The sequence below is a fragment of the Dromiciops gliroides genome, chromosome 1 (assembly GCF_019393635.1).
Source record: "Dromiciops gliroides isolate mDroGli1 chromosome 1, mDroGli1.pri, whole genome shotgun sequence".
Taxonomy (NCBI): Eukaryota; Metazoa; Chordata; class Mammalia; order Microbiotheria; family Microbiotheriidae; genus Dromiciops; species Dromiciops gliroides.
Window position 1 is genome coordinate 57,268,342 of NC_057861.1, and position 22,967 is coordinate 57,291,308.

Sequence of the window (22,967 nt, forward strand, 5' to 3'; positions counted from 1 at the left end):
AGCCATTTTCTGCCTAGATGACTCTTGGATATTTTAGTTACTCTGGGTGGGCCTCAGTTTCCTGAGTCATAAAAAGAGGGGATGGGATTACAGAAGCACAACGTTGAGGAGTTAGAAGGGAGCCTTAGAACAAACTTGATAAGTCAGAAATATGAAGCAAGAGCTAAAAAAAAACAACAACCCAAAAAACAAAAACCAAAGCAAGTGACAAAGCTTCTAAAAACAAGGGGAGCTCTACTCTGCCCTGGTCGCATCACATCTGGAGGGATGTGGGCAGATCTAGAAGCCAGAGTTTTAAGAAGGACCCTGGGGGCAGCTAAGTGGTGCAGTGGATAAAGCACCAGCCCTGGATTCAGGAGGACCTGAGTTCAAATCTGGCCTCAGACGCTTGACACTTACTAGCTGTGTGACCCTGGGCAAGTCACTTAACCCTCACTGCCCTGCCAAAAAAAAAAAAAAAAAAGGACCCTGATAATCTGGAGAATGTCCACAGCAGGGGCAAGTAGTGGAGTGAAGGCTTGAGTTCCCAGCCTGGGCAGCAGGAAGAAGGCATGAGGGTTGTTTAGCTCAGAGCAGGGATGATAGAGCAGGGCCTGACTGCCGTGTGAAAGGCAGAATTAGATCTTTCCAATTTGGTGCCACGGAGCAGGACCAGGAGCAGTGGGCAGACACTGCCAATTTAGGCTGTCAGGAAATGGAGTGAAGGGGCTGCCTGGGATACAGTATGTTCCTGGACTGGAGGCCTTCAAACAGGGTCTGGATTCTACTTATTGGCTATTCATAGGATCCCGGGCAGAGCTAGGGCTGGAAGGGACCCCCTGAAGGCTGTCTAATCCACTCCCTTCATTTTACCAATGAGCTCACTGAGGCCTGGGGCAGCTGGGTGGTGCAGTAGATAGAGCCCAGGGCTGGGAATTGGGAAGACTTGACTTCTTGAGTTCAAATCTGGCCTCAGACACTTACTAGCTGTGTGACCCTGGGCAAGTCACTGAACCCTGCTTGCCTCAGTTTCATCATCTGTAAAATGACCTGGAGAAGGGAATGGCAAAGTCCTCTAGTATCTCTGCCAAGAAAACCCAGAGAGTTGGACACGAATGAATGACAACCAACTGAAGCCTAGTGAGGTTAAGGGACTGGCCCAAAGTCACTTAGGTGGTAAGCAGCTATCTGCATTCTGTAGAGGGGATGGTGTGCAAGTGTGGGCCTGATGAGATGGCTGCAGAGGCCCCTTCCAGGGCTGAGATGCTGGGCTTTAGGGTAACCCCTAAGGAAGGAAATCTCTGCTGGAACACAGGAAACACACTCACTCAGCCTCTACGTGACGACCTCCAAGGAAGGGGAATAAATGACCCCACCCAGCTCTGAGAGAGAGAGAGAGGGAGAAAGAGAGAGAGAGAAGGGAGGGAGGGAGAGGGGGAGAAAGAGAAGGGAGAGGAGGAAGGGGGAGGGAGGGAGAGAGAGAAAGGGGGGGGAGGGAGAGGAGAGAAAGAGAGAGAAGGGAGGGAGAGAGAGGGGGAGAAAGAGAAGGGGGAGGGGAGGGAGGGGGAGAGGAGAGAGAGAAAGAGAGACAGAGAGAAGGGAGGGAGAGAGAGGGGGAGAAAGAGAAGGGAGGGGAGGGAGGGGGAGAGGAGAGAGAGAAAGAGAGACAGAGAGAAGGGAGGGAGGGAGAGGGGGAGAAAGAGAAGGGAGGGGAGGAAGGGGGAGGGAGGGAGAGAGAGAAAGGGGGGTGAGGGAGAGGAGAGACAGACAGAGAAGGGCGGTAGAGAGAGGGGGAGAAAGAGAAGGGAGGGGAGGGTGGGGGAGAGGAGAGAGAGAGAGAGAGAGAGAGAGAAGGGAGGGAGAGAGAGGGGGAGAAAGAGAAGGGAGGGGAGGGAGGGGGAGAGGAGAGAGAGAAAGAGAGACAGAGAGAAGGGAGGGAGGGAGAGAGAGGGAGAGGGGGGGAGAGAGAGAGAAAGAGAGGGGTAGAGAGAGAGAGAGAAAGAAGGAGAGAGAGAGAGAAGGAAGGAGAGAGAGAGAGAAGGACAGAGAGAGAAGAGAAGGGAGGGAGAGAGAGGCGGAGAAAGAGAAGGGAGGGGGAGAGGAAAGAGAGAGGGGGGGGTTGTGGGAGGGGGACAGAGAGGGAAGGAAGACAGACCATCAGATGCCCTCTGGGGTCTGTGATCTGTGAGGATTCCATGAGGCTGGTAGCACAGGTCTTTGTGGTCAACAATCCCTAGGTACCCCATTCTTCGAAGTTACCAATGTGCTGTCTGGAGCTAACAAAGCCAAGAGGCATCCTTTTTTTTTTTTTTTGGTGGGGCAATGAGGGTTAAGTGACTTACCCAGGGTCACACAGTTAGTAAGTACCAAGTGTCTGATGCTGGATTTGAACTCAAGGCCTCCTGAATCCAGGGCCAGCTCTTTATCCACTGCACCACCTAGCTGCCCCCCAAGAGGCATCTCTGCCCTGAAAAAAACTGGGGACATTTTTCCTGCTGGCCCCCCATTTCCTAGGACACCTAATTGCAGGTCCCAGGGTCCAAGGGCCCATGCTCTTCTATTCACGCTCTGAAGTGGTACAACCGGAGTCATGGGAGCTGGGTCCCAAGCTGGGCTGGGACACACATACCTGTATACATGATCCCGTTGATTTCCACGGACATGCTAATACTATTGGTGCCATTGGTGCTGGCTAGGTTCATGGCTGAGTCTTGGCGGTTCTCTGATGCTGGGAAGGTAGAAGCGGGGTAAGAAAAATGATGAGTATTAATGGGAAGGAGAGAGGAGAGGAGACAAAGCAGAGGGGAGTGGGTGGTCCCGGAATCCTTTCTTGGAGAGACGTACTCCCCACACAATTCTCCCAGACTCCTCTGCCTCATCTCCAGGTGGGTTCAAGTCAGGAGCCTTGGCTTGCCCATCTGTAAAATGGGAATAATCTTATTTGCACTATACATCTGTAACCTTTGAGGGCCAACAAAATGCCACCAGTTAATAAAAGGTAATTGTGGTATAACAGGAAGAAAATTGGATTAAGAGTCTCAGCTCTGTTGTGAACTGTTATATCGGCCAAGTCCCTTCCCCTTTCTGACTCTTAGTGTCCTCACTGATAAATGAATAGTGTGGTCTGGATAATCTAGGAGGTATTTCCTAGCTCTGATGTTATATGGTCTAAGGTCCTTCCCAGGTCTGACATTCTCTGTTCTAAGGCCCTCTCAGCTCTGCCATCCTGTGTTCTAAGGGCCCTCCTAGCTCTAAGAGCTTGGCCCCCTGCCCGCCCCTGGCCCGGCTACCTTGACTGTTGATGCGGATGCTCATGGGCAGCTGGGCACTCATGGCCAGGAGGTTTTGCTGCAAAGCTCGCTGCATCAGCCTCTGTTGCTCATCTGCCACCAGGACCATCTTCTTCTCCGGGGGTTCCCCAGACTCTAGCTTCTCCCGCAGCTGTTCCAGGGCAGCCGCCTGGGCCACCACAGCCGCCTGGGCTGCGGCTGCCTGCACGGCTGCCGCCTGGGCCGCCACCACAGAGTGGCCTGCCAGGGAGACAGGTAGGCGGCTAGGCACCGTGATGGGGATGGAAGAGTCCTCCTCTGGGGAGGAGAAGAGCACAGTGTCACATCGCAGGATCTCGGGGCTACCTTCCCACCCCACAAAGGACGCTCCTCTAGACTCTGTCCAGTGATGGGGAGCGCACCATACAGGCAGCCCCTTTAGACACTTCTGGTACAGAAGTTTATCTCCACATCTAGCTGAAATCGGCCTCCCCAGAAAAGTCTCCCCCATCAGTCGGCCTCAGCCTTTCCCTCTGAAGCCAAAATGAAATTTCTTTCCTCTTCCACATCCTCACAAATATCTGGGCTCAACCACTTTCAACTGTCTGGGCTAAGAGCACTGGAACTCCCAGTGTGGGAACGTCCTTCCTCCAATGCTGAGATCCTCCCTATGCCCTAAGGCTGAGCTCAAACAAACAATGCTGCTTCCTCCAGGAAGCCTTCCCTGACTGAAGCCTCCCTCTCCAAGAACTCTCCCTTTCCTGGGCAATGACCTGCTGCCCTTTATGTTCCCCTCAACACACGTATGTGTACAGCCTGACTTGGACAACTGGTATCTTCATCCACTTCCTTCTTCCCTAGCAGATCATCAGTTCCAAAAGGGTAGAAGAGTTAGGGAAAGTGCTCAATAACAAATACAATAACAGCCCTGATTGGGCTGAGGAAGGTTTTTTGTTTTGCTTTGTTTTTTAATTTTTAAAAATTAAAAAAAAATTAAAATTTAAGGGTTTTTTTGGAAGGTTTTCTAAGACTCTCCTGGAAAGATGGGCTTCCCTTCCCATAGAAGGGTGCTTAGCGTTCAGTGAATCCAACCCTGCTTATTTTACAGATGGCCTGGGCAAAGTGTCTGAAGGAGGATTAGAACCCAGGTCTTTGGGATTCCAAGTCCAAGAGAGCACCTCCATCCAGGAGCAAATAGAGACTCCTTTATTTGACTTTTAAATAAGCTCTTCATCGCCTGGTACCTTCCTTATTTTTTCATTCTTTTTACCCAGCCAACCACTGGCCTACCTGCTTTTCCTCAAACATCACACCCTATCATCTCCCACCCCCAGGCCTTTGTACTTTGCCATTCTTTCATGCCCAGAAGGTTCTGCCCCTTCAGAAGGTGGCCTCCCAGCTGCTGGGGCCTTCCCCTCTGAGCTTGCCTGCCTCCCACTCTCTTCTCTCCAACGTGCTTACTTGTAGACGTGTTGTCTCCTCAATTAGACTGGAAGCTCTCTGAGGCTATAGGCTGTTTTAGTCTTTCCTAGCACTTTGCACAGTGCCTAGTACATAGTAAGTACTTAGTGAGTGCTTGTAGACTGATGATTGTATCACGCCTCTCTCTGAATCTTTCTCTCTTTTTTTTTTTTTTTGCTGGGCAATGAGGGTTAAGTGACTTGCCCAGGGTCACACAGCTAGTTAGTGTCAAATGTCTGAGGTTGCATTTGAACTCAGGTCCTCCTGAATCCAGGGCCGGTGCTTATCCATTGCGCCACCTAGCTGCCCTCTCTGAATCTCTTAAAGGAGCCTGAACCAGGGACCCCAGAGACTGGGCTTTCCTAAGAAAGCACCTTCCCCTCTCAAAGGCTCATCTTTCTCCTTTGGAAAACGGGCAGAACCACCATTCCCTGGGAGCCTCCCTCCCAGGGCTATGGTGAGGGGGAGGCCCTCCCCTGATAGCCCAGGCCCAGTTCCTTCTCACCTTTTTTGATCTTCTGGGTTGGGGCGATAGCTCCTCCGTTGCTACTGGCTGGCAGTCCCAGGGGGGTCACCTGCAGCTTGGGGGAGGACAGCATGCTGTGGGCTCCTCCTGGGGAGTAGGCAAAGAGGGTGCCCCCGAAGCCCTGTCGGCGGCCCTCCCGCCGGTTGCTGTCGATGGCGGCCTGTAACTCGCTGGGGTTGCTCAACCCACGTTTCTCACATTCATAGGGATACAGGTATTTCATGTATCTGCCATGTGGGGGTGGGGAAAAGAGAGAACAAAGGAAAAAGGCACACTGTGACTTTAAGAACTCGGCTGTACAGCGCGGAGTTTAGCTCTGGATTTGGTGGCAAAGGTCCTGGGTTCGAGTCCTAGCTCTGACCAGGAAAAAAGTCACTCAGCCTCCCTTTGCCTCAGTTTCCTCATCTATAAAATGGGAATAACAATATTAGTATGACCTAGTTTACCAAGTTGTTGTGAGAGAGCTGCTTTGTAAATGATAAAGCGCTATAGAAAATGGGTTATATTACTGTTATTCTCCCTTTACCCCCTTTTCGGTTTTGTCCATTCCTGAAGTAAGGAAGGGAAGGAGGAAGGGAGAGAGGGAGGAAAGGAAGTAGAGGGAAAAGAGAGATGGAGGAAAGAGAAAGAAGGGAGGAAGGAATGATGGAGAGAAGGAAGGAAGGAAGATTGGTTTTATTAACCACCTGCTATGTGTCTGCCACTGCACTTTACAAATATTATCTCATTTGATCCTCACGACAACCCTGGGAAGAAGATGCTATTATCACCCTCATTTTTCAGTTGGGGAAACTGAGGTTGACAAGGTAAGTAGTTGCACAGCTAGTCAAGAAACCAAGGCACACACAGGTGAAGTGACTTGCCTGGAGTCACGCAGCCATTAAGTGCCTGAAACTAAATTTGAACTTGGGTCTTCTCCCTACAAGTCCAGTTCTCCATCCATCCCCCTCCTCTGCCAGTGAGACTCACTGCGTCCGTAGGGTAAAGGCAGCGCTGGTGATGGAGGTGGGCAGGCTGAGGCCCTTGGTGATCTCTCGCCATAGTTTCTTGTTGATCACCTCTACCAGGCCACCCTTCTCGGTCACCAACACGTATAGCATGTACAAATCCAGGACCTGCTTTGCCATGATGGGGATCCGATTCACCGGGGTCCCTGCCAAGGGAGAGAAGAGACAGGATATAGCCATTTGGCAAGCATCTAGTCAATCCTTATTAAGTTCTGGGTTTGTACTAAGCACTGAGGATGCAAAGAAAGGTAAAAACACAGCGCCCGCCCTCACGGAGCTCACGGAGGCCACATGAAAACAATTACGTTCAAACGCTCTAGAGGTGGGATCAACTGGAAACGATCTCAGACGGAAGACATTGGCCTTAAGGAAGATCAGGAAAAGCCTACTGTAGAAGGTGGGCTTTGAGCTGAAGCTTGAAGAAAGCCAGGGATTCTGAAAGGCAGAAATGAGGACTGAGGCATTCTGGGCAGTGAGATGGGAAACCGAGTGTTGTGAGAAACAGCAGACCTGCATTTTAGGGAAATTGACTAAAGGTTGACTGGAAAAGGAAGAAACTTAAAGTAGGGAGACCAATTATGAGGCCATTGTTACTGGTCCCGGCAAGAAGTGATGAATGCTGAAGAAGACATAGAGGGCAGAAATGCCAAGACTGGGCAACAGCAGCCTGTACAGGGGGTAAGTGAATGAAGGCGATGAGGGGAGGATGCCACCTCAGTATGGAGTTTGGGTAATGGGAAGATGAGGGTGCCCTTGGAGGTAACAGGGGAGCTGGAGGGAGTGGGGTTGGTTTGGGTGGAAAGATAACAAGTTCCATTTTGGATACAATGACATGTAAAAAATAGACAATATCAATACAATTTAAAAAACACAACAATTTTTGAATTGACCCATGATTTCTCCTAACTTCACCTTACCCTAAGTACAGTGGTCACTTTGTGTGTGTGTGTGTGCAATGAGGGTTAAATGACTTGCTCAGGGGGCAGCTAGGTGGCGCAGTGGATAGAGCACTGGCCATGGAGACAGGAGTACCTGAGTTCAAATCCGGCCTTAGACATTTAACACTTACTAGCTGTGTGACCCTGGGCAAATCACTTAACCCCAATTGCCTCACCAAAAATAAATAAATAAACAAATAAACAAACAAACAAACAAACAAACAAACAAACAAATAAATAAAATTACTTGCTCAGGGTCACATAGCTGGTGTCAAGTGTCTGAGGTCAAATTTGAACTCAGGTCATCCTGAAATCCAGGGCTGGTGCTCTATCTACTATACCACCCAGCTGCCCCTAGTGGTCACTTTTGAGAAAACAAAAGTGGATAAAACTTTTTAAAATCACTGAATAGGCAACTTTTTTTTTCTGGAAAAGGAAATGGCAAAGCATTCTAGTATCTTTGCCAAGAAAACCCCAAATGGATTCATGGAGAGTCGGACAGGACTGAATGACCATACAACAACAGGTCAACTTTTTATTGATAAACTTCTCTAGGTCAGGGCCTTGAATGACAGAATCAAGTCCATCACCAGTCCTATATCCAAGCCCTTTCCAGCTTGGCAAGAGGCAGCAGAGCTTGGGCTCTGTGGGTAATGCTCCCACCTACCTTACCAGTCTTCTTTCACAGTATTTTCCCCTTCACACGATGTTCCTTATATGTGACACTCCATCTTCTTCCTCTGCTTAGGCAATTCCTGATGTCTGGAATGAACTCCCTCCTTACTTCTACCCTCTAGAACCCTTTTCTTGTTGAGTTGTTGAGTCATGTCCCATTCTCCATGACTCTATTTGGGGGTTTTCTGGCAGAGACTGGAGTGGTTTACCTTTTCCTTCTCCAGTTCATTTCACAGAGGAGAAAACTGAGGCAAACAGGGTTAAAAGTGACTTGCCCAGAGTCACATAGTTGGTAAGTGTCTGAGGCTGGATTTGAACTTGGGTCTTCCTGACTCCAGGGTCGGTGCTCTATCCACTGTGCCATCCCTTAGCTTCCTTCAAAGCAGGGCTCGGGGGCCTGCTGCCACTTATACCTGTTAATCCTCCCTCCCTTTCCCCATCTTCAGCTCTCAATGAAATAACTTTAAATTGGCTTATGGGTGTTCGTGTTTTGCTCCCCTTGTAGAAGATAAACTCTTTGAGGACAGGGGCTGCTTCATTTTCACCTTTGCTTCTACAATATCTAGCACAGTACATGGCAACATAGTAAGCACCTAATTAGTGTTTTGTTAAATATATGAATGGATGAATTCCTGGTCGACTGCCTGCCTGGACTCACTGAAGACAAGTTTAACAGACTCAAGTCATAAACCACTAATTACATGTACCCGGCCACCACCATTCCAACCCAAACACAATGCACCTTCCATCTCCATGAGAAAAAAGAAAACATTGGCATGTATATGAGGGAACCAACATTTTTTTTTTTAAAAAGCTTTCTGCCTGTTCTGGCTCAGGCCCAAAGGAAGAATACTAGAATCTCACTGTTGGAAGGGCCCTTGGCAGTCACCTGCTCTGGCCTCCACCTGGAAAGATCTCTACTCCAACACGCATGACCTGCAGACTTTGCTACAATGAGGAGCTGCTCCAGACCCCTCCCATTCCACCTTGGGATGGCTCTAAGTGTTCATTAAGAAGGTCTCCAGGGGGTAGCTAGGTGGTGAAGTGGATGAAGCACTGGCCCTGGATTCAGGAGGACCTGAGTTCAAATTTGGCCTCAGATACTTGACACTTATGAGCTGTGTGACCCTGGGCAAGTCACTTAACCCTCAAAAAAGAAAAAAAAAAAGGTCTCTAATCACTTTGCTGTCACCTCCCCCCAGTGCTCCTAGTTCTGCCTTCTGGGGCCAAACAGAACATCACTAATCTTTTCCATACACTACAGCCCTTCCAATACTTGAAGTCAGCCCTCACGGTCACCTCCCAGCCTTCTCTTCTCCAGGACAAACATGCTCAGGTCCTTGTACTGATCATCACAGGACATGTTTGGCTTCAAAGCCACCATTGGACACTCTCTAGATTATCTGTGGTCCCCAGAACTGAAGGTAATACTCTTAGTGTGACCTGACCAAGGCATTGACCCAGGGACCATCTCCTCCCTCCTCTCCTTGTTTCCAGAAGCCCTGTCTCTCTCTTCATGTAGTCCATTAGCTTTGAGGGGCTTGGCTCAAGTTGGGTGAACGAGAGGCAAAATGACCAGTTAGGCAAATCACCACCTCCCGGAGCCCAGTTTCAAGTTCCAAATTCCTTAGCCTGGCATGCAGTTGGCTCCAAATTGCCTTCCCTGCTTTATCATCCATCCACCGGTCCTCCTCATACACCCTACACTACAGTCAATGAGGCAGCGGGACTAAGCTGGAAGGGATCTCAGGGACAATCTAGCCCAGCCTATATTGAAGCAGAATCTCCCAAACCCCTCTACAATATTCTCGACAAGTGGCCTCTTCACGGAAACCTCCAGAGATGGGGAACTCACCACCTCCTCAAGACAACCCATTCCATTTCTCAACACCTCTGATGATTAGGAAATTTCCCCCCATATCAAGTTGAAATTCGACCATTTGCGATTTCTATCCATTGCTCCTACTCTCTGGGTCTCAGGAAATTACTGAAACCTTGGATAGGGTGATAAGGATGGGTGTGTTATAGGAATTTGAAGCAGTGTGGCTTGGAGGCAAGAACCCTGGTTCTGGCGTTCAAATCCTATCTCTGGCACACAGAGTAACTTGTGTGACCTTGGGCAATTTGCTTAACCTCCCTGTGCCTCAGTTTCCCCATCTGTAAAACGAAGGAGGTTGGATTCAACAGCCTCTAAGGTACCTTCTAGCCCTAAATCTATAATCCACAACCAGGGCCACCCCCTATTACCACCTCCCTGATTTCTACTCCTGTGCTGCTGGAAGAATTCACAAAACCTGAATGACTAAACCCATAGTCCCTAAATTACACACGCGCACGTGCGAGCACACACACATATCTAATGGTAGCCATCTCTAGGGTGGGGTGGGGAGCAGGGGAAATATAACTGTCTCTCTGATCCCCGGGTCTGCTGCCATCTCCTCTATCAGCAGGTGGTTTCAACCCCTTCTCTACTGAGGAACCTTCCCTTCTACACCTCAAAATCTCTGTCTTTGTCCATTCCCTTCTTTTGCTTTCAAAAGCCAAGGTCCCCCCTTCTTCCCCGGGATAACCCCTCCAACCATATTCCATCCCATTTCTTCCCATTTCCTCTGGGGTCCCTACTCCAATCTCTTCTCCCCACCTCTCTCTCTCTCCAGGAGTCTTCTTGTTCCGATCCTAACAAATAACCTTCCCCACCATCACCATCACATCATCAGACTGATATTCCCTCTCACCCCCCCCTCCAAATGCCTAGAAAAGGTAGTCTACTTTCACTTGCTTCCCTTCCTTACTCACATGCTTCACTCACAGAGATAGCATGTGGTAGTTAATAGAGCACTGGACTTGGAGTCAGGAAGACCTGGGTTCAAATTTCACCTGAGAGAGACACTTAATAGCTATGTGACCCAGGCAATTCAGTGAACCTCTCTGTGTCTTAATTTTCCTTATTTGTAAAAATGGGGGGGGGAGGGGGAGGATCTAAAGTCCCTTCGAGCTCTAAATTCATGATCACAGACTCATGGCTCTATCAAAGGCCATTAGATCAAGGCCACTGAATCCAACCTTATCTTACAGATGAGGAAACTGAGGCCTGAGGTGGGGACAGGGGTGGGGTTGTTGAGACAATGATCCAAGGTCATATGAGTCACTACATGATTGAACTCAGGTCTTCTGACTCTAGAAGTCAGGACTCTTTCCACTGGGCCAAACTATTACAGATTCCTGTAAAATGCCCCTAGCCCTATCACTCTACTAAACCAGTTCCAGCAAGGTTACCACTGATGCCTCTAATGTAGGGTCACATGGCTAGAAGGTAACTGACATAGGATTTAGCTTTAGATATGCTTGGTTCCATGGCCAGTAGAGTCCACCACACCATGCTGCAAGGATAGCAGAAAGTGGGGGCAGCTAGGTGGCGCAGTGGGTAAAGCACTGGCCCTGGATTCAGGAGTACCTGAGTTCAAATCTGGCCTCAGACACTTAAAAAACAACAACTTACTAGCTGTGTGACCCTGGGCAAGTCACTTAACCCCCACTGCCCCACAAAAAAAGAAAAAGAAAAAAAAGGACAGCAGAAAGTCAGGGGAACAAGGAATTAAAAGGTTTGGGACTATGTATCATTGAAATTGACTACAGGATCAAGACTGTGAAGGGAGGAAAGGGGCTGCTTCTAAACCACGGCTAGGACACCCAGTGGATACTGTTGGATTTAGAATAAGTAAACTCAGATCTGAGTTCAAATCTGACCTTGGATACTTACTAGCCATATGATTCTGGACAAGTCATTTAACTATTCTTAGACTAAAGCAGTTTACCAACTTGAAAACATGAGATAAAAGTTTGTGGGTTTGTTTGTTTGGTTTTTTTTTTTTGGCCAGGCAATAAGGGTTAAGCGACTTGCCCAGGGTCACACAGTTAGTAAGTGTCAAGTGTCTATAGCCAAATTTGAACTCAGGTCCTCCTGAATCTAGGGCTGGTACTTTATTCACTGTGCCACCTAGCTGCCCCCTAGATAAAAGTTTAATCATTACCATCATTACCTAACCCTCCCTCAATTTTTTGTTTTGTTTTATCGTCCTACTAGACTATAAGCCTCTGGAGGTCAAGAATGATATCTTATATAATAACAATAGCCAGCACTTATATGGCACTTTAAGGTTTGCAAAGTGATTTGCAAATATTATCTCATTTGATCTTTACAACAACCCTGGATGCTATTATTAACCCCATTTTATAGATGAAGAAGCTGAGGCAGAAGATGTTGTGAGTTGCCCAAGATCCCACAGCTACTAGATATCCGAGGCCACATTTGAACCCAGGTCTTCCTGACTCCAGGCCCAACGCTCTTTCCACTATACCCTCTAATTGCTTTTATATGCACTGTCTCATTATCCCATGAGCACAGTCCTTTGCACACAGTACTTATTTAATACGTTTGGTGAACTGAATTGAACAATCTCATTTGGTTCTCACAGCAGCTCTGGGAAAATCAGTAATAACAATGGCTGTCATTATCATTACTACAACTACTATTACTATATTATTTCAACTTCATAGCTCACCCAGCACCTATGTAGCAAACATTTGCTAAACTGACTGATGCCAAGCTTGGGAGAGGCACTAGAATTTGGCCCTCCTGGGTGGGAAATGACCTCTAAAGGATGTGGAAGACATCAAAAACTTCTGTCAAGCTCAAAGATCAAAGCCTAGAATCCCATCAACCCCTCTAGGCACAGGCCTAGGTGGTGTGTGTGTGTGTAGCAGAGGAGAAAGTATTTGTGACTGAGGACAAAAGTATTGAGATCCTTGAATCCCCCCCTTTTTTTTTTTGGGCAGGACAATGAGGGTTAAGTGACTTGCCCAGGGTCACACAGCTAGTAAGTGTCAAGTGTCTGAGGCCAGATTTGAACTCAGATCCTCCTGAATCCAGGGCCAGTGCTTCATCCACTTTGCCACCTAGAGCTGCCCCTTGAATTCTTTTCTTTTAAGGCAAAGCCCAGCTACCACTTCCTCCATGAAGCTTTCCTTGATCTCCTAATTATTAGAGTTCTCTCTCTCTTAAATAACTTTGTATCTATTTATCCAGGTACTTGGATACACGCTGTATCCCAAAGTAGAATGGAGGTTCCCTGAGGACAAGCATTGCTGTTTGGGTCATCCTTTTCTAGCCCCAGAGACAAGTAGTGTCTTGCTAGATTTAGGAACCTAATAAATGCTTGCTGAAGAAGTCAACCAGACAGCTGATAAGGATGATCTTAGATAGCCACCATCTTAGAATAATCAAATGATAATCATAGCTTAAGAGTTTGGGGCAGCTGGGTGGTACAGTGGATAAAGCATCGGCCCTGGACTTGGGAGAACTTAAGTTTCAAATCAGAGCCCCAGACATTTACTAGCTATGGGACCCCAGGCATGTCACTTAACCCCAATTGCCTCAAAAAAAAAAAAAAGAAGAAGAAGAAAAGAAGAAGAAGAAGAGGAAGAAGAGAAGAAGAACACTCAAGAGCTTAAATCTTAGAAGGCCAGGAACTTGGAATCTAAGAAGCCTAGAATCCTGGTATGCTTGTTTGATGTTATTCTTGTAAAAAAGATCACAGAATTTTAGCCTTTCAGAAGCTAAGAACCTTGTATTTCTGAACCTAGTATCTCAGAAACTTCCTGAAGCCCTCAAGCCTGAAATCTTAGAATGTAGGCCTGTAAAATGACAAGAGCATTAGGATCTCAGGCTTCCAGAGTCTCCGTGGTAGAAGGAGCTTTAGGGACGATCCCATCCAGCCTCCAACCCAGTGCAGGAATTCCTACTCTACACTTATGCACACATGTACTCCCACATGCGCGCGCGCACGCACGCACACACACACACACACACACACACACACACACACACACACAGACAAGGCGTGGATTTGCACAACGCCGAGGAGTTGCACAACCTGGGGGAACCCTAAAGGGAGGCTGGACAACAAACTTCAGCCAAAGTCCACTCAGCGAGCCAGACAGGAAGTGTGCGGGCCTTGCTCGGCTGGCAGCTCCTTTCCCAGAGCAAACATGGAGTTTGCCCTGCTCTCTGTTAACACGTAAATGTGGCACAGGGCCAACTCTGACCTTGCAAACTCTGAACTCAAAGGACAGGCGGCCAGGAGGAAGTATTGGGGTGGGGTGGGAGGGAACTGGGCAGCTGCAAAAGCATGAGGTCCCTGATGTTGCTGCCATTACATCTGAGCTAGCCAGCCAATGCTGAGTCTGAAATAATGGAAAAAAAACAACCCCAAAGGAAAGAGAGACTGGTAAAAGGGCCTTAGACAAAGAAAGTATCAGAGATGAAAGACAGTGAGAAGAAACAATGAAAAAAAAAACCAAAGGAAAGAGAGACTGGTAAAAGAGCCTTAGACAAAGAAAGTATCAGAGATGAAAGACAGTGAGAAGAAACAAAGAGACAGATGGAGAGAGAGATCCCATAGAGGGAGGGAGAGAGAACCAAGGAGAGAAATCAAGGGCATCACTTCTACCTAGAGCCTGAGAGCTGAGATTGTTTTCAAAGCATCTAATTTCCTTTCCCTCCTTCTAGAGTCTTAACTCCTGGGGGTCCAGATGGGGAAGAAATCTGGCTCATTCTTAAGCAATGAATCAGAGGTCATATGGACCCCCCCACCAGCTTCTCTCTCAATGGGAAGCCTCATTCCCAATCTAGTTCAGAGAACCCTAGAACCCAGTAGGGCTCTCAAGTCAAAGAACCTGGGGTCAAATCCTACCTCTGACATTTAGAACCAGTGTGACCTTGGGCAAGTCACTTAACTCTTCCAATCCTCAATTTTTTTATCTGGAAAATAAGAGGATTGAACTAGAAAGGATTTGGAGGTCCCCTGTAGTGCTAAACCTATGTTCCCTGAATGAAGACCTAGGGAAATTTCTTCCTGCCAAAGCCCAAAGAAACTACAATCAGATCCCGAGTGCCTCCTCCAATTCTCAAAGTGAGGAAGGACCATGCCCTGGTTCCTGGGGGGCTGGGATCCATGGTTAGTTCTGTGCCAGACTTTTGTGGGGCAGGAAGCAGCCGACACAAGGAATGAAACATGCAGCCTTGCTCCAAAGGTGCAGAGTCTCAGTTGTACTTGCTCTAGAGGCACAAGTCAGTGGCAGCAGCAGCAGGGGCACTTTGATTGAACAGATGTGAGGGTAGGTTATAGACAGCAATGCAATCAACCTTCTGGGGCCCTGGTAATTGGCCTCTTCCCTCGTAAAAGGCTACACAGAGCTCATGTTTATTGAGAAAGAGATAGAGAGAAGGAAAAGGAGAGGGAGGGAAAAAGGAAAAGACGACAGGAAGGGGGAGAAAAATGGGCAAGACAGAGAAAGCTGAGAAAAAGACAGAAAGTGAGGGAGAGAGATCCTGCTGCCTGAGAAGGACAAAGAAAGACTGAGAGATTGGGGTGGGGGTGGGGAGGACATCATAGAAAGAGAAAAAAGAGACAGAAAGAGACAAGGGAGGGAGGGGAGAGATAGGGGAGAGATGGGGGAGGGAGAGGAAGAGGGAGGGGGAGAGACAGAGAGAGGGAAAGAGAGAGAGGGAGAGAGAGAAAAGACTGGGAAAAAGAGAGACACTGCTTAGTGTTAGAAGAAACAAGAGAGACAGGAAGGAAGGAAGGAAGGAAAGAAGGAAGGAAGGAAGGAAGGAAGGAAGGAAGGAAGGAAGGAAGGAAGGAAGGAAGGAAGGAAGGAAGGAAGGAAGGAAGGAAGGAAGGAAGGAAGGAAGGAAGGAAGGAAGGAAGGAAGGAAGGGAGGGAGGGAGGGAGGGAGGGAGGGAGGGAGGGAAGAAGGGAGGGAGGGAGGGAGGGAGGAAGGAAGGAAGGGAGGGAGGGAGGGAGGGAGGAAGGAAGGGAGGGAGGGAGGAAGGAAGAAAGGAAAATATGGAGGGAGGGAGAGAGGGAGGAAGGAAGGAAGGGAGAGTGAGAGAAAGAAAGACTTGTAAAGAAGAGAAAAGAGAGAGACTACTCTGAGGATGACAAAGACAGTGAAAGACCCTATTTAGGAGTTCTTTCTCCCCTCTCTCCCCCCTTCCTCCTCCCCTCTCTCTCTTTCTCCCTCTTTCCTTCTCTCTCTGTGTCACTGGAGAATCCATCAGTTACAGAACACCTCAAACTGATGGGTCACATTGTCTGCTCAATACAATAACATCGTTCCCAAGCCTGAGGTTGTGTGAATCAAAGCTGAGGTCAGATTTGTTGATACAACCAAGAGAGAAGGCACTTGGAAGAGTAGAGACGAGATGAGGAGGGAAAGACAGAGAAGAGCCATCCAGCTTGACTTGGGAGGGGGAGGGGAGAAGGGGATGAACCATCCAAGGACTGGGCTCTGACAACTGGCCCACTCCCACAAAGCGGAAACATCCCTCCTTCCTTGCAACCCCCTGCCAGGATTCTGAGTTGAAGGTCCTTTTGTTGGAAAAAGCCCACCCGGAAATTTCGTCTGCTCCCCTTTCCCCTGCCCTATCCCCTCAGACTGAAGCCCTGGCTGTGCCCCCCAGCCCCCAGCCCCCAGCTGTGCTGGGCTAGGCTGCAGGCTTTGTGTGAGGGATACAGGCTGGGGGAAAAGGAAGTTTATAGAATAACCCTAAGCAGGGAGGGCAAAGCCTATTCAGGAGGAGAGTGGTAGGGAGGCCCTGGTTTACAGAAAGCTCCATTCATTCCCAGCAGCCACTGGACCCATCCCAGATAAGGAACGATGGGGGTGGCTGGGGGTGGGGAGGGTGGGGGTGCTGTGGTGGTGGGAAGACGATTGTTAAGGAGATGTAGGCTCTGGTTCTGTGGATGAAACATCTGTAAAATCTAATAACAGATGCCTGCCCCCCTCGTGCCCCTGGGAAGAGACAACTGCTCCCTGAAAAATCAGTGGAGCTGCATAAAGAGAATGGTGGCCTTGGAGATGGGACACCTGGATGCCAGTCCCAGGTCTTTCAATAACTGGTTATGTAACCTTGGCCAAGTCCCTTCCCATCTGTGGGTTTCATTTTTCTTATATGTAAAACGGAGGTGTTAGACTGAACTAAACATCCTTTTAATTCATATGTTCTATATCCTGAAGTCCCTTCTAGCTTTGCTATTCCCCGATTCTTGGTTCTATTTTACATATGGGGATACTGAGGTCTAGAGAGAATCTGACGCATCAGTGGCATCAGTGGGTTGTTTGAACCTAGATCTCCTGATTCTTTCCTCTTCATCACGCCATTCACCATGCTCCCACATCCCTCAGAATAAGAGGGGAACACTTGATCAAGAACACAGCAAGTTCTTGAGATCTAGGATGACTTAAAGAACCCCAGAATGGGACTGGTCAAGACAAGTGGCCACAGGGATTCAAAACACCAAATGTACAAGAGCAGGACAGCATAGATGTGGCTAGACAGGCAGCCATGTGAAAGAGATCCATGTTTCTTAGGGGATTGCAAATCCAGCAATGTGACTGTTAAAAGATTAATAGTAAGTTACCCTGAGGAGTACAGCTTCTAGAACATGGGAGGTCGTAGTGTCACTGCCCTCTGCACTGAACTATTGGGTTTAGTTCTGGGTACCATCTTTTAATAATGACAATTTCTGTTGTTGCATTGTTTCAGTTGTCTCTGACTCTTTGTAACTTGATTTGGGATTTTCTTGGAAAAGATACTGGAGTGGTTTGCCATTCCCTTCTCCAACTCATTTTACAGATGAATAAACTGAGGCCAAACAGGGTTAAGTGACTTGCCCAGGGTCACAATGCTAGGAAGTGTCTGAGGTAGGATTTGAACTCAGGTCTTCCTGATTCAGACCCAGAGCTCTCTTCACCAGTCCAACTCAGTTGACCTTGAGTAGAATGCATTCAGAGGAGGGAGAAAATGGTGAGAAGATCAGAGTCCACACCATAGTAGGATTGGCAGAAGACACTGGAGATGTTTAGTGGGAAGAAGAAATGATTTAGGCAGGACTTGGTGGCCTTCAAGGCTTATGGAAGAGGGATTAAATTTGCTGCTTCCTTGGCCTCAGGAGGTGATGACCAGGGGAGGAGGAGGAAGGTGGTCAAGGTACGGAGGTACTTCCTAATATTCAGAGCTATACAAGAGAAGATGGCCACCATTTAAAAAAAGGGGGTAGGGGCAGCTAGGTGGCACAGTGGATAGAGCACTGGCCCTGGATTCAGGAGGACCTGAGTTCAAATCCGGCCTCAGACACTTGACACTTACTAGCTGTGTGACCCTGGGCAAGTCACTTAACCCCAACTGCCTCACCAAAAAAAACCCCACCCAAAACCCAAAAAACCAAAAACCATTTTAAAAAGTGGGGGATAAAAAAATTTTTTTAAATTTAAAAAAAATTTTAAAAATTTAAACAAACAAATAAATAAATAAATAAAAATTTTAAAATAAATAAATAAATAATTTTAAAAAAAAGTGGGGGAGATCTCCCAACAGAGGCTGCAGGACTGCTCCTCGGGCATGCTGCAGAGGTTTGAATCAATGGCCTTGGAGGTCCTTTGCAGTTCTCAGATTCCTCACTCCCTCCTTGGCACAGGGAGCCAGCCCACCCTCTGGGCCCAAGGACAGGAGGGCTCCCAGCCCCTTCCTGGATAAGTTTCCAGCTGACGGTAATGCACTCTCATGCAAGGATAGCACTTTTCCCTTCCCATGAGTTAGGGACACAAATGTCCCTGGCACAGGGCAGCATGAGATAAGGGACAAATGAGGGGCACAGATAGTCTGTGTTACAGGAGGCCAGATGAGGAAAAGTACATGGGCTGGGTCTTGAAGGATTTGAGGATCAGAGGTCACCTAATCCAAACCTCTCCTTTTACAGATGGGGAAACTGAGGCCCAGAGAGGTCAAGAGCTGGAATTCAAACCCAAGTCCTCTCACTCCAAATCCAGGTAGAGTTAGGAGACAGAGGTAGGGCAATCTACCCCAAGAAACCCCCAAGGCCCCTTTCCGTTCAATTCAAGTCAACAAAGTAGTATGCTATGTTCTAGGGAAACAAAAAGCAAGGAAGCAAGCAACTGTTTCTGCCCTCAATGAGCTTGTATTTTACTTGGGGGAGGGAGGGCCACACAATATGTACACAGACAAGTACATAAAAATACAGGGATAGGGACAGGGTGTTATGTTGATGGTACAGAGAACTACCAGGGAAATTCCCTCTACCAATGCAGGTGAGCACCTCCTCTTAAATCAACAGCACGAGATTTGCCCAGAGGCCCTACAGTTTCAATGATTTGGCCGGGGGCCACATGATGAACACGTGTCAGAAGCAGGGCTATGTCACACTGTCTCTCCTGTCAGAGGAGGTATCAAGACAGCTGAGCCCTGAAGGAGGGTAGGGAGGAAGGAGGTAGCAATGAGGAGAGGGAGCATTCCAGGCCTTCCTGCCAAGGCAAAGAAAGAACATGGAACATTGTGTACAGGGGGACAGTATGGAGGCCAGTTTGGAAGGAGAGGAGACAGGTGAGGGGCAGTGACGTGGGAGGAGTCTGGCATGACAGTTTAAGATGATTCCAGAGGGCCAATGATAAAGGTGATGGAGTCAGGGTACAGGATGGGCCATAGATTTTTAGACGTGTGTGTGTGTGTGTGTGTGTGTGTGTGTGTTTTGTTTGACTGCATAATTGGTGGGAAGTGGCATAAAGGAGAGAAAATAAATGCTTACTGATTTAAAAATTTAAAAAGAAGAAAAATAAGCTTAGAGAGGGGGTTCTTAACTTTTTTTATGAGCTAGACCCCTCTGGCAGTATGGTGAAGCCTATCAATGCCTTCTCTTTTTTTTTTTCTTTCTTTCTTTTTTTTTAGTGAGGCAGCTGAGGTTAAGTGACTTGCCCAGGGTCACACAGCTAGTAAGTGTTGAGTGTATGAGGCCGGATTTGAACTCAGGTCCTCCTGAATCCAGGAACAGTGCTCTATCCACTGCGCCACCTAGCTGCCCCTCGATGCCTACTCACAAGCATGTTTTAAACATACTAAATGAACTACCTAAGGTTACAAAGGAAAGCAATTATACTAAGACATACAAGTTATCAAAATATCTAAAAAGCAAGCTTGTGGATGCCCAGATTAATGAACTCTGAGCTACAAAACTGTGCATATATCCTTTGACCCAGCAATGCCACTACTAGGTCTGTATCCCAAAGAGTTCCATGAAAAAAAGGACCTCTTTGTATAAAAATATTTATAGCAGCTCTTTTTGTGGCAGCAAAAAACTGGAAATCGAGGGGATGTCCAGCAATAGGGGAATGGCAGAACAAGCTGTGGTATATGATTGTGATGAAAATACTATTGAACTGGGGCAGCTAGGTGGTACAGTGGATAAAGCACTGGCCCTGGATTCAGGAGGATCTGAGTTCAAATCTGACCTCAGACACGAGACACTTAACTAGCTGTGTGACCCTGGACAAGTCAGTTAACCTTCATTGTCCCACAAAATAAACAAACAAATAAATAATTTTAAAAAATTTTAAAAAAGAAATACTATTGAACTGTAAGAAATGATAAGCAGGGTACTTTCAAAAAAAACCTGGGAAGAATTAAATGAACTGGCACAGAGTAAAGCGAATAGAACCAGGGGAATACTGTACACAGTAACAGCAACATTGTGTGATGATCAGTTCTGATACATTTAGCTTTTCTCAGCAATACAATTACCCAAGACAATTCCAAAGGGCTTATGATGAAAAATGCTATCCACCTCTAGAGAAAGAACTGGTGGAGTCTGAAAGCAGATCAAAGCATACTTTTTTTTTTGAAGCATACTTTTAAAAACTTTATTATTCTTGAGGTTTTTTTTGGTCTGTGTTTTCTTTTGCAATATGGAAATGTTTTGCATGACTTGCGCATGTATATCTTATATCAAATTGTTTGTCTTTTCAAGGAGGGCTGAGGGGAAGGAGAGAGGGAGCGAATAGAGAATTAAAAAAAAAAGAATGTTAATTCTCCAGTAATTGAGAAAAATAAAAGAAAAATTAACTGTAAAAAAAGAATAGAAAAGAAAAAAGAAACTCTGGGCTAGATCAAGACTCTGAGGTGCTTTAAATGCATTTTCACCATGAGGTTTAGTGGAATTTTGCAGGAATCCACAGTATTGAAGAAGCAATCTGACATCCTATGTTGTAAGGCACCTTTCTGATGTGACAATGGATATCTGAAGCTCCCTTCTACCTCCAGTGGTTTACAACCCTGTGACTAAGCCGAAATGCCTGTGGAGATAACTCCACAAACATCTGCTCCGGGGCAGCAATACTTCAGAAGCCAAGGAGTGAGACTCTGAATAAAGGTCCCCACTCTAAGGACAGTATAGTACAGAGCTAAGTCTGGAAACCTACCACCACTAATAATGTGACCTTGGGGAAGTCCCTGCCCTGCTCACAAGTCTCATTTCCTTCATCTGTAATAAACGGGAGTTGGACTAGATAGCTTCTGAGGTCCCAGAGGTCTTTGAGAGTCAAGTGCTAGCATTCCGTGTTCTAAGGGCCCTCCAAGCTATGACATTCTATGTTCTAAAGGTCTTCCAGGTTCTGCCACTTTGAGATTCTATATAACCCATTATGTAGAAAAAATTCAGTGTATTTCCTCCACCCAAACCAGGCAGTCCTGTCCACGTCCAGACCATCTGCTTTCTCTGGGAATCTGATCTCTCCCACTGCACAGGCAGACCTCCTCCCTTCTCTGCCCTTTGGTAAACACAGATGGGAATCTATGATCATTAGGACTCCCCTCCCCCACTCTAGGCCACCCACCCCTGCTTAGGACAATTCATCTTTTTTTGTTTTTAATCGAGGGAGGGGGTTTAGAAGTTGATTCATAAGGTATTATACAATCGTATTTAGAACTAGAAAGGTACCTTTCAAAGGTCCCTTAACCTAGACCACTCATTTTACAGAGAAGCTAAGTGATTTGTCCAAGGCCCCAAAGGTATACAGTGATGGAGACAGGATTTGAACCCAGGTCATGTTGGCTCCAAACACAGCACCCTATTACACTGCCTCCCCTAAACAGGAGCTCCATCAAAAACAAAGGGATAGTGTACAGGACCTGCAGACACTGGTGTAGATATTTTCTATTTGACTATGGCCAACCCAGAGAGATAGATAGGTCTATTTCTGCAATGGGGAAACCAAGGAAGAAGCTGTTTGCTATTCCCAATTCAGATGCCTGAGGGATGGGAGAAGAACTGAGTTGGGGTGATGAGGGGCTCAAAGCCCTCATCTCTCCCTTCCTCTACCACTACACAGTGAAGAGTCCAACACTGATGCTCAGTCTCAAGAAGGTGTTCCAATCAATGGCAAAGCCTGACCAATTAACAGCTAAGTCATTTGACCCCTCCACCCATGCTGCCCCTCAAGGGAGGCCCCATTCCCAGTATTCTCCCCTTTGCCATCTGGCCTCTGGCTCCTCCCAGACTCTGGCTTAAAGGCGAAGGGGCAGCCTTTGAAATACTATAGGGAACCCTCAGCATCCCCAGACTCAGTGATGGTTTCTAGGGAAATTTGGAACGCCCTCCAGACTCTACCATAGAAGGGAAATTAGGGTGCAAATGTCACTGGTGTTCAATAGGACAGCCCTCCCATCCCTGGCCAATATATCCATCCAAACCCAAGTCACACTAGGGTTCAAATTCTGTCTCAGATGCTTACTACATTGTGTGACCCTGGGCAGATCAAGATGACCTCTGAGGTCCCTTCTAACTTTAGACCTATGATCCTAAGAAGGAAGGAGTACATGGGGTGGAGTGAGAGGGATGGAAGGACGGACACTCAGAGGTCCTCAGACTCTTCCCTGACTTCCTCCCCTTGCATGGAAAGCCTGGGCTCCCACATGGAGAAAACCCTAGCATCAGGATGCCCTGGGCTCCCTTTATGCACAAGATCTTGCCCCCTCTGCCTCCACTGCCTGCCTCAGCCAAACTGTCCTGATGTTGGTTTGCAGAGAAATGGGCTCTAGCTTAGACCCTTCCATTCAATTCAACAAGCACTTACTGTGACAGAAATGACTATAAGTTCCCTGAGGGCAGGAACTGTTACATTTTTTTTTCTTTGTATCCCCCAGTGTCTAGTACATAATATTATAAATGCTGGTTGACTGATGAAAACAGTTCCTATTCAT

General features: G+C 47.4%; 1 protein-coding gene across 1 annotated transcript in view; it reads right to left on the reverse strand.

Annotated features, from left to right (window-relative positions):
- ARID3A (AT-rich interaction domain 3A) overlaps positions 1 to 22,967 on the reverse strand; it is a 79,772-nt gene that overhangs the window by 999 nt on the left and 55,806 nt on the right. The window contains exons 5-8 of the mRNA XM_043976468.1: positions 6,205 to 6,388; positions 5,215 to 5,462; positions 3,270 to 3,566; positions 2,609 to 2,707 (exon numbers count right to left, since the gene is read on the reverse strand). Coding sequence (XP_043832403.1) covers positions 2,609 to 2,707; positions 3,270 to 3,566; positions 5,215 to 5,462; positions 6,205 to 6,388 — 828 coding nt within the window. The remainder of the gene's footprint in view (positions 1 to 2,608; positions 2,708 to 3,269; positions 3,567 to 5,214; positions 5,463 to 6,204; positions 6,389 to 22,967) is intronic.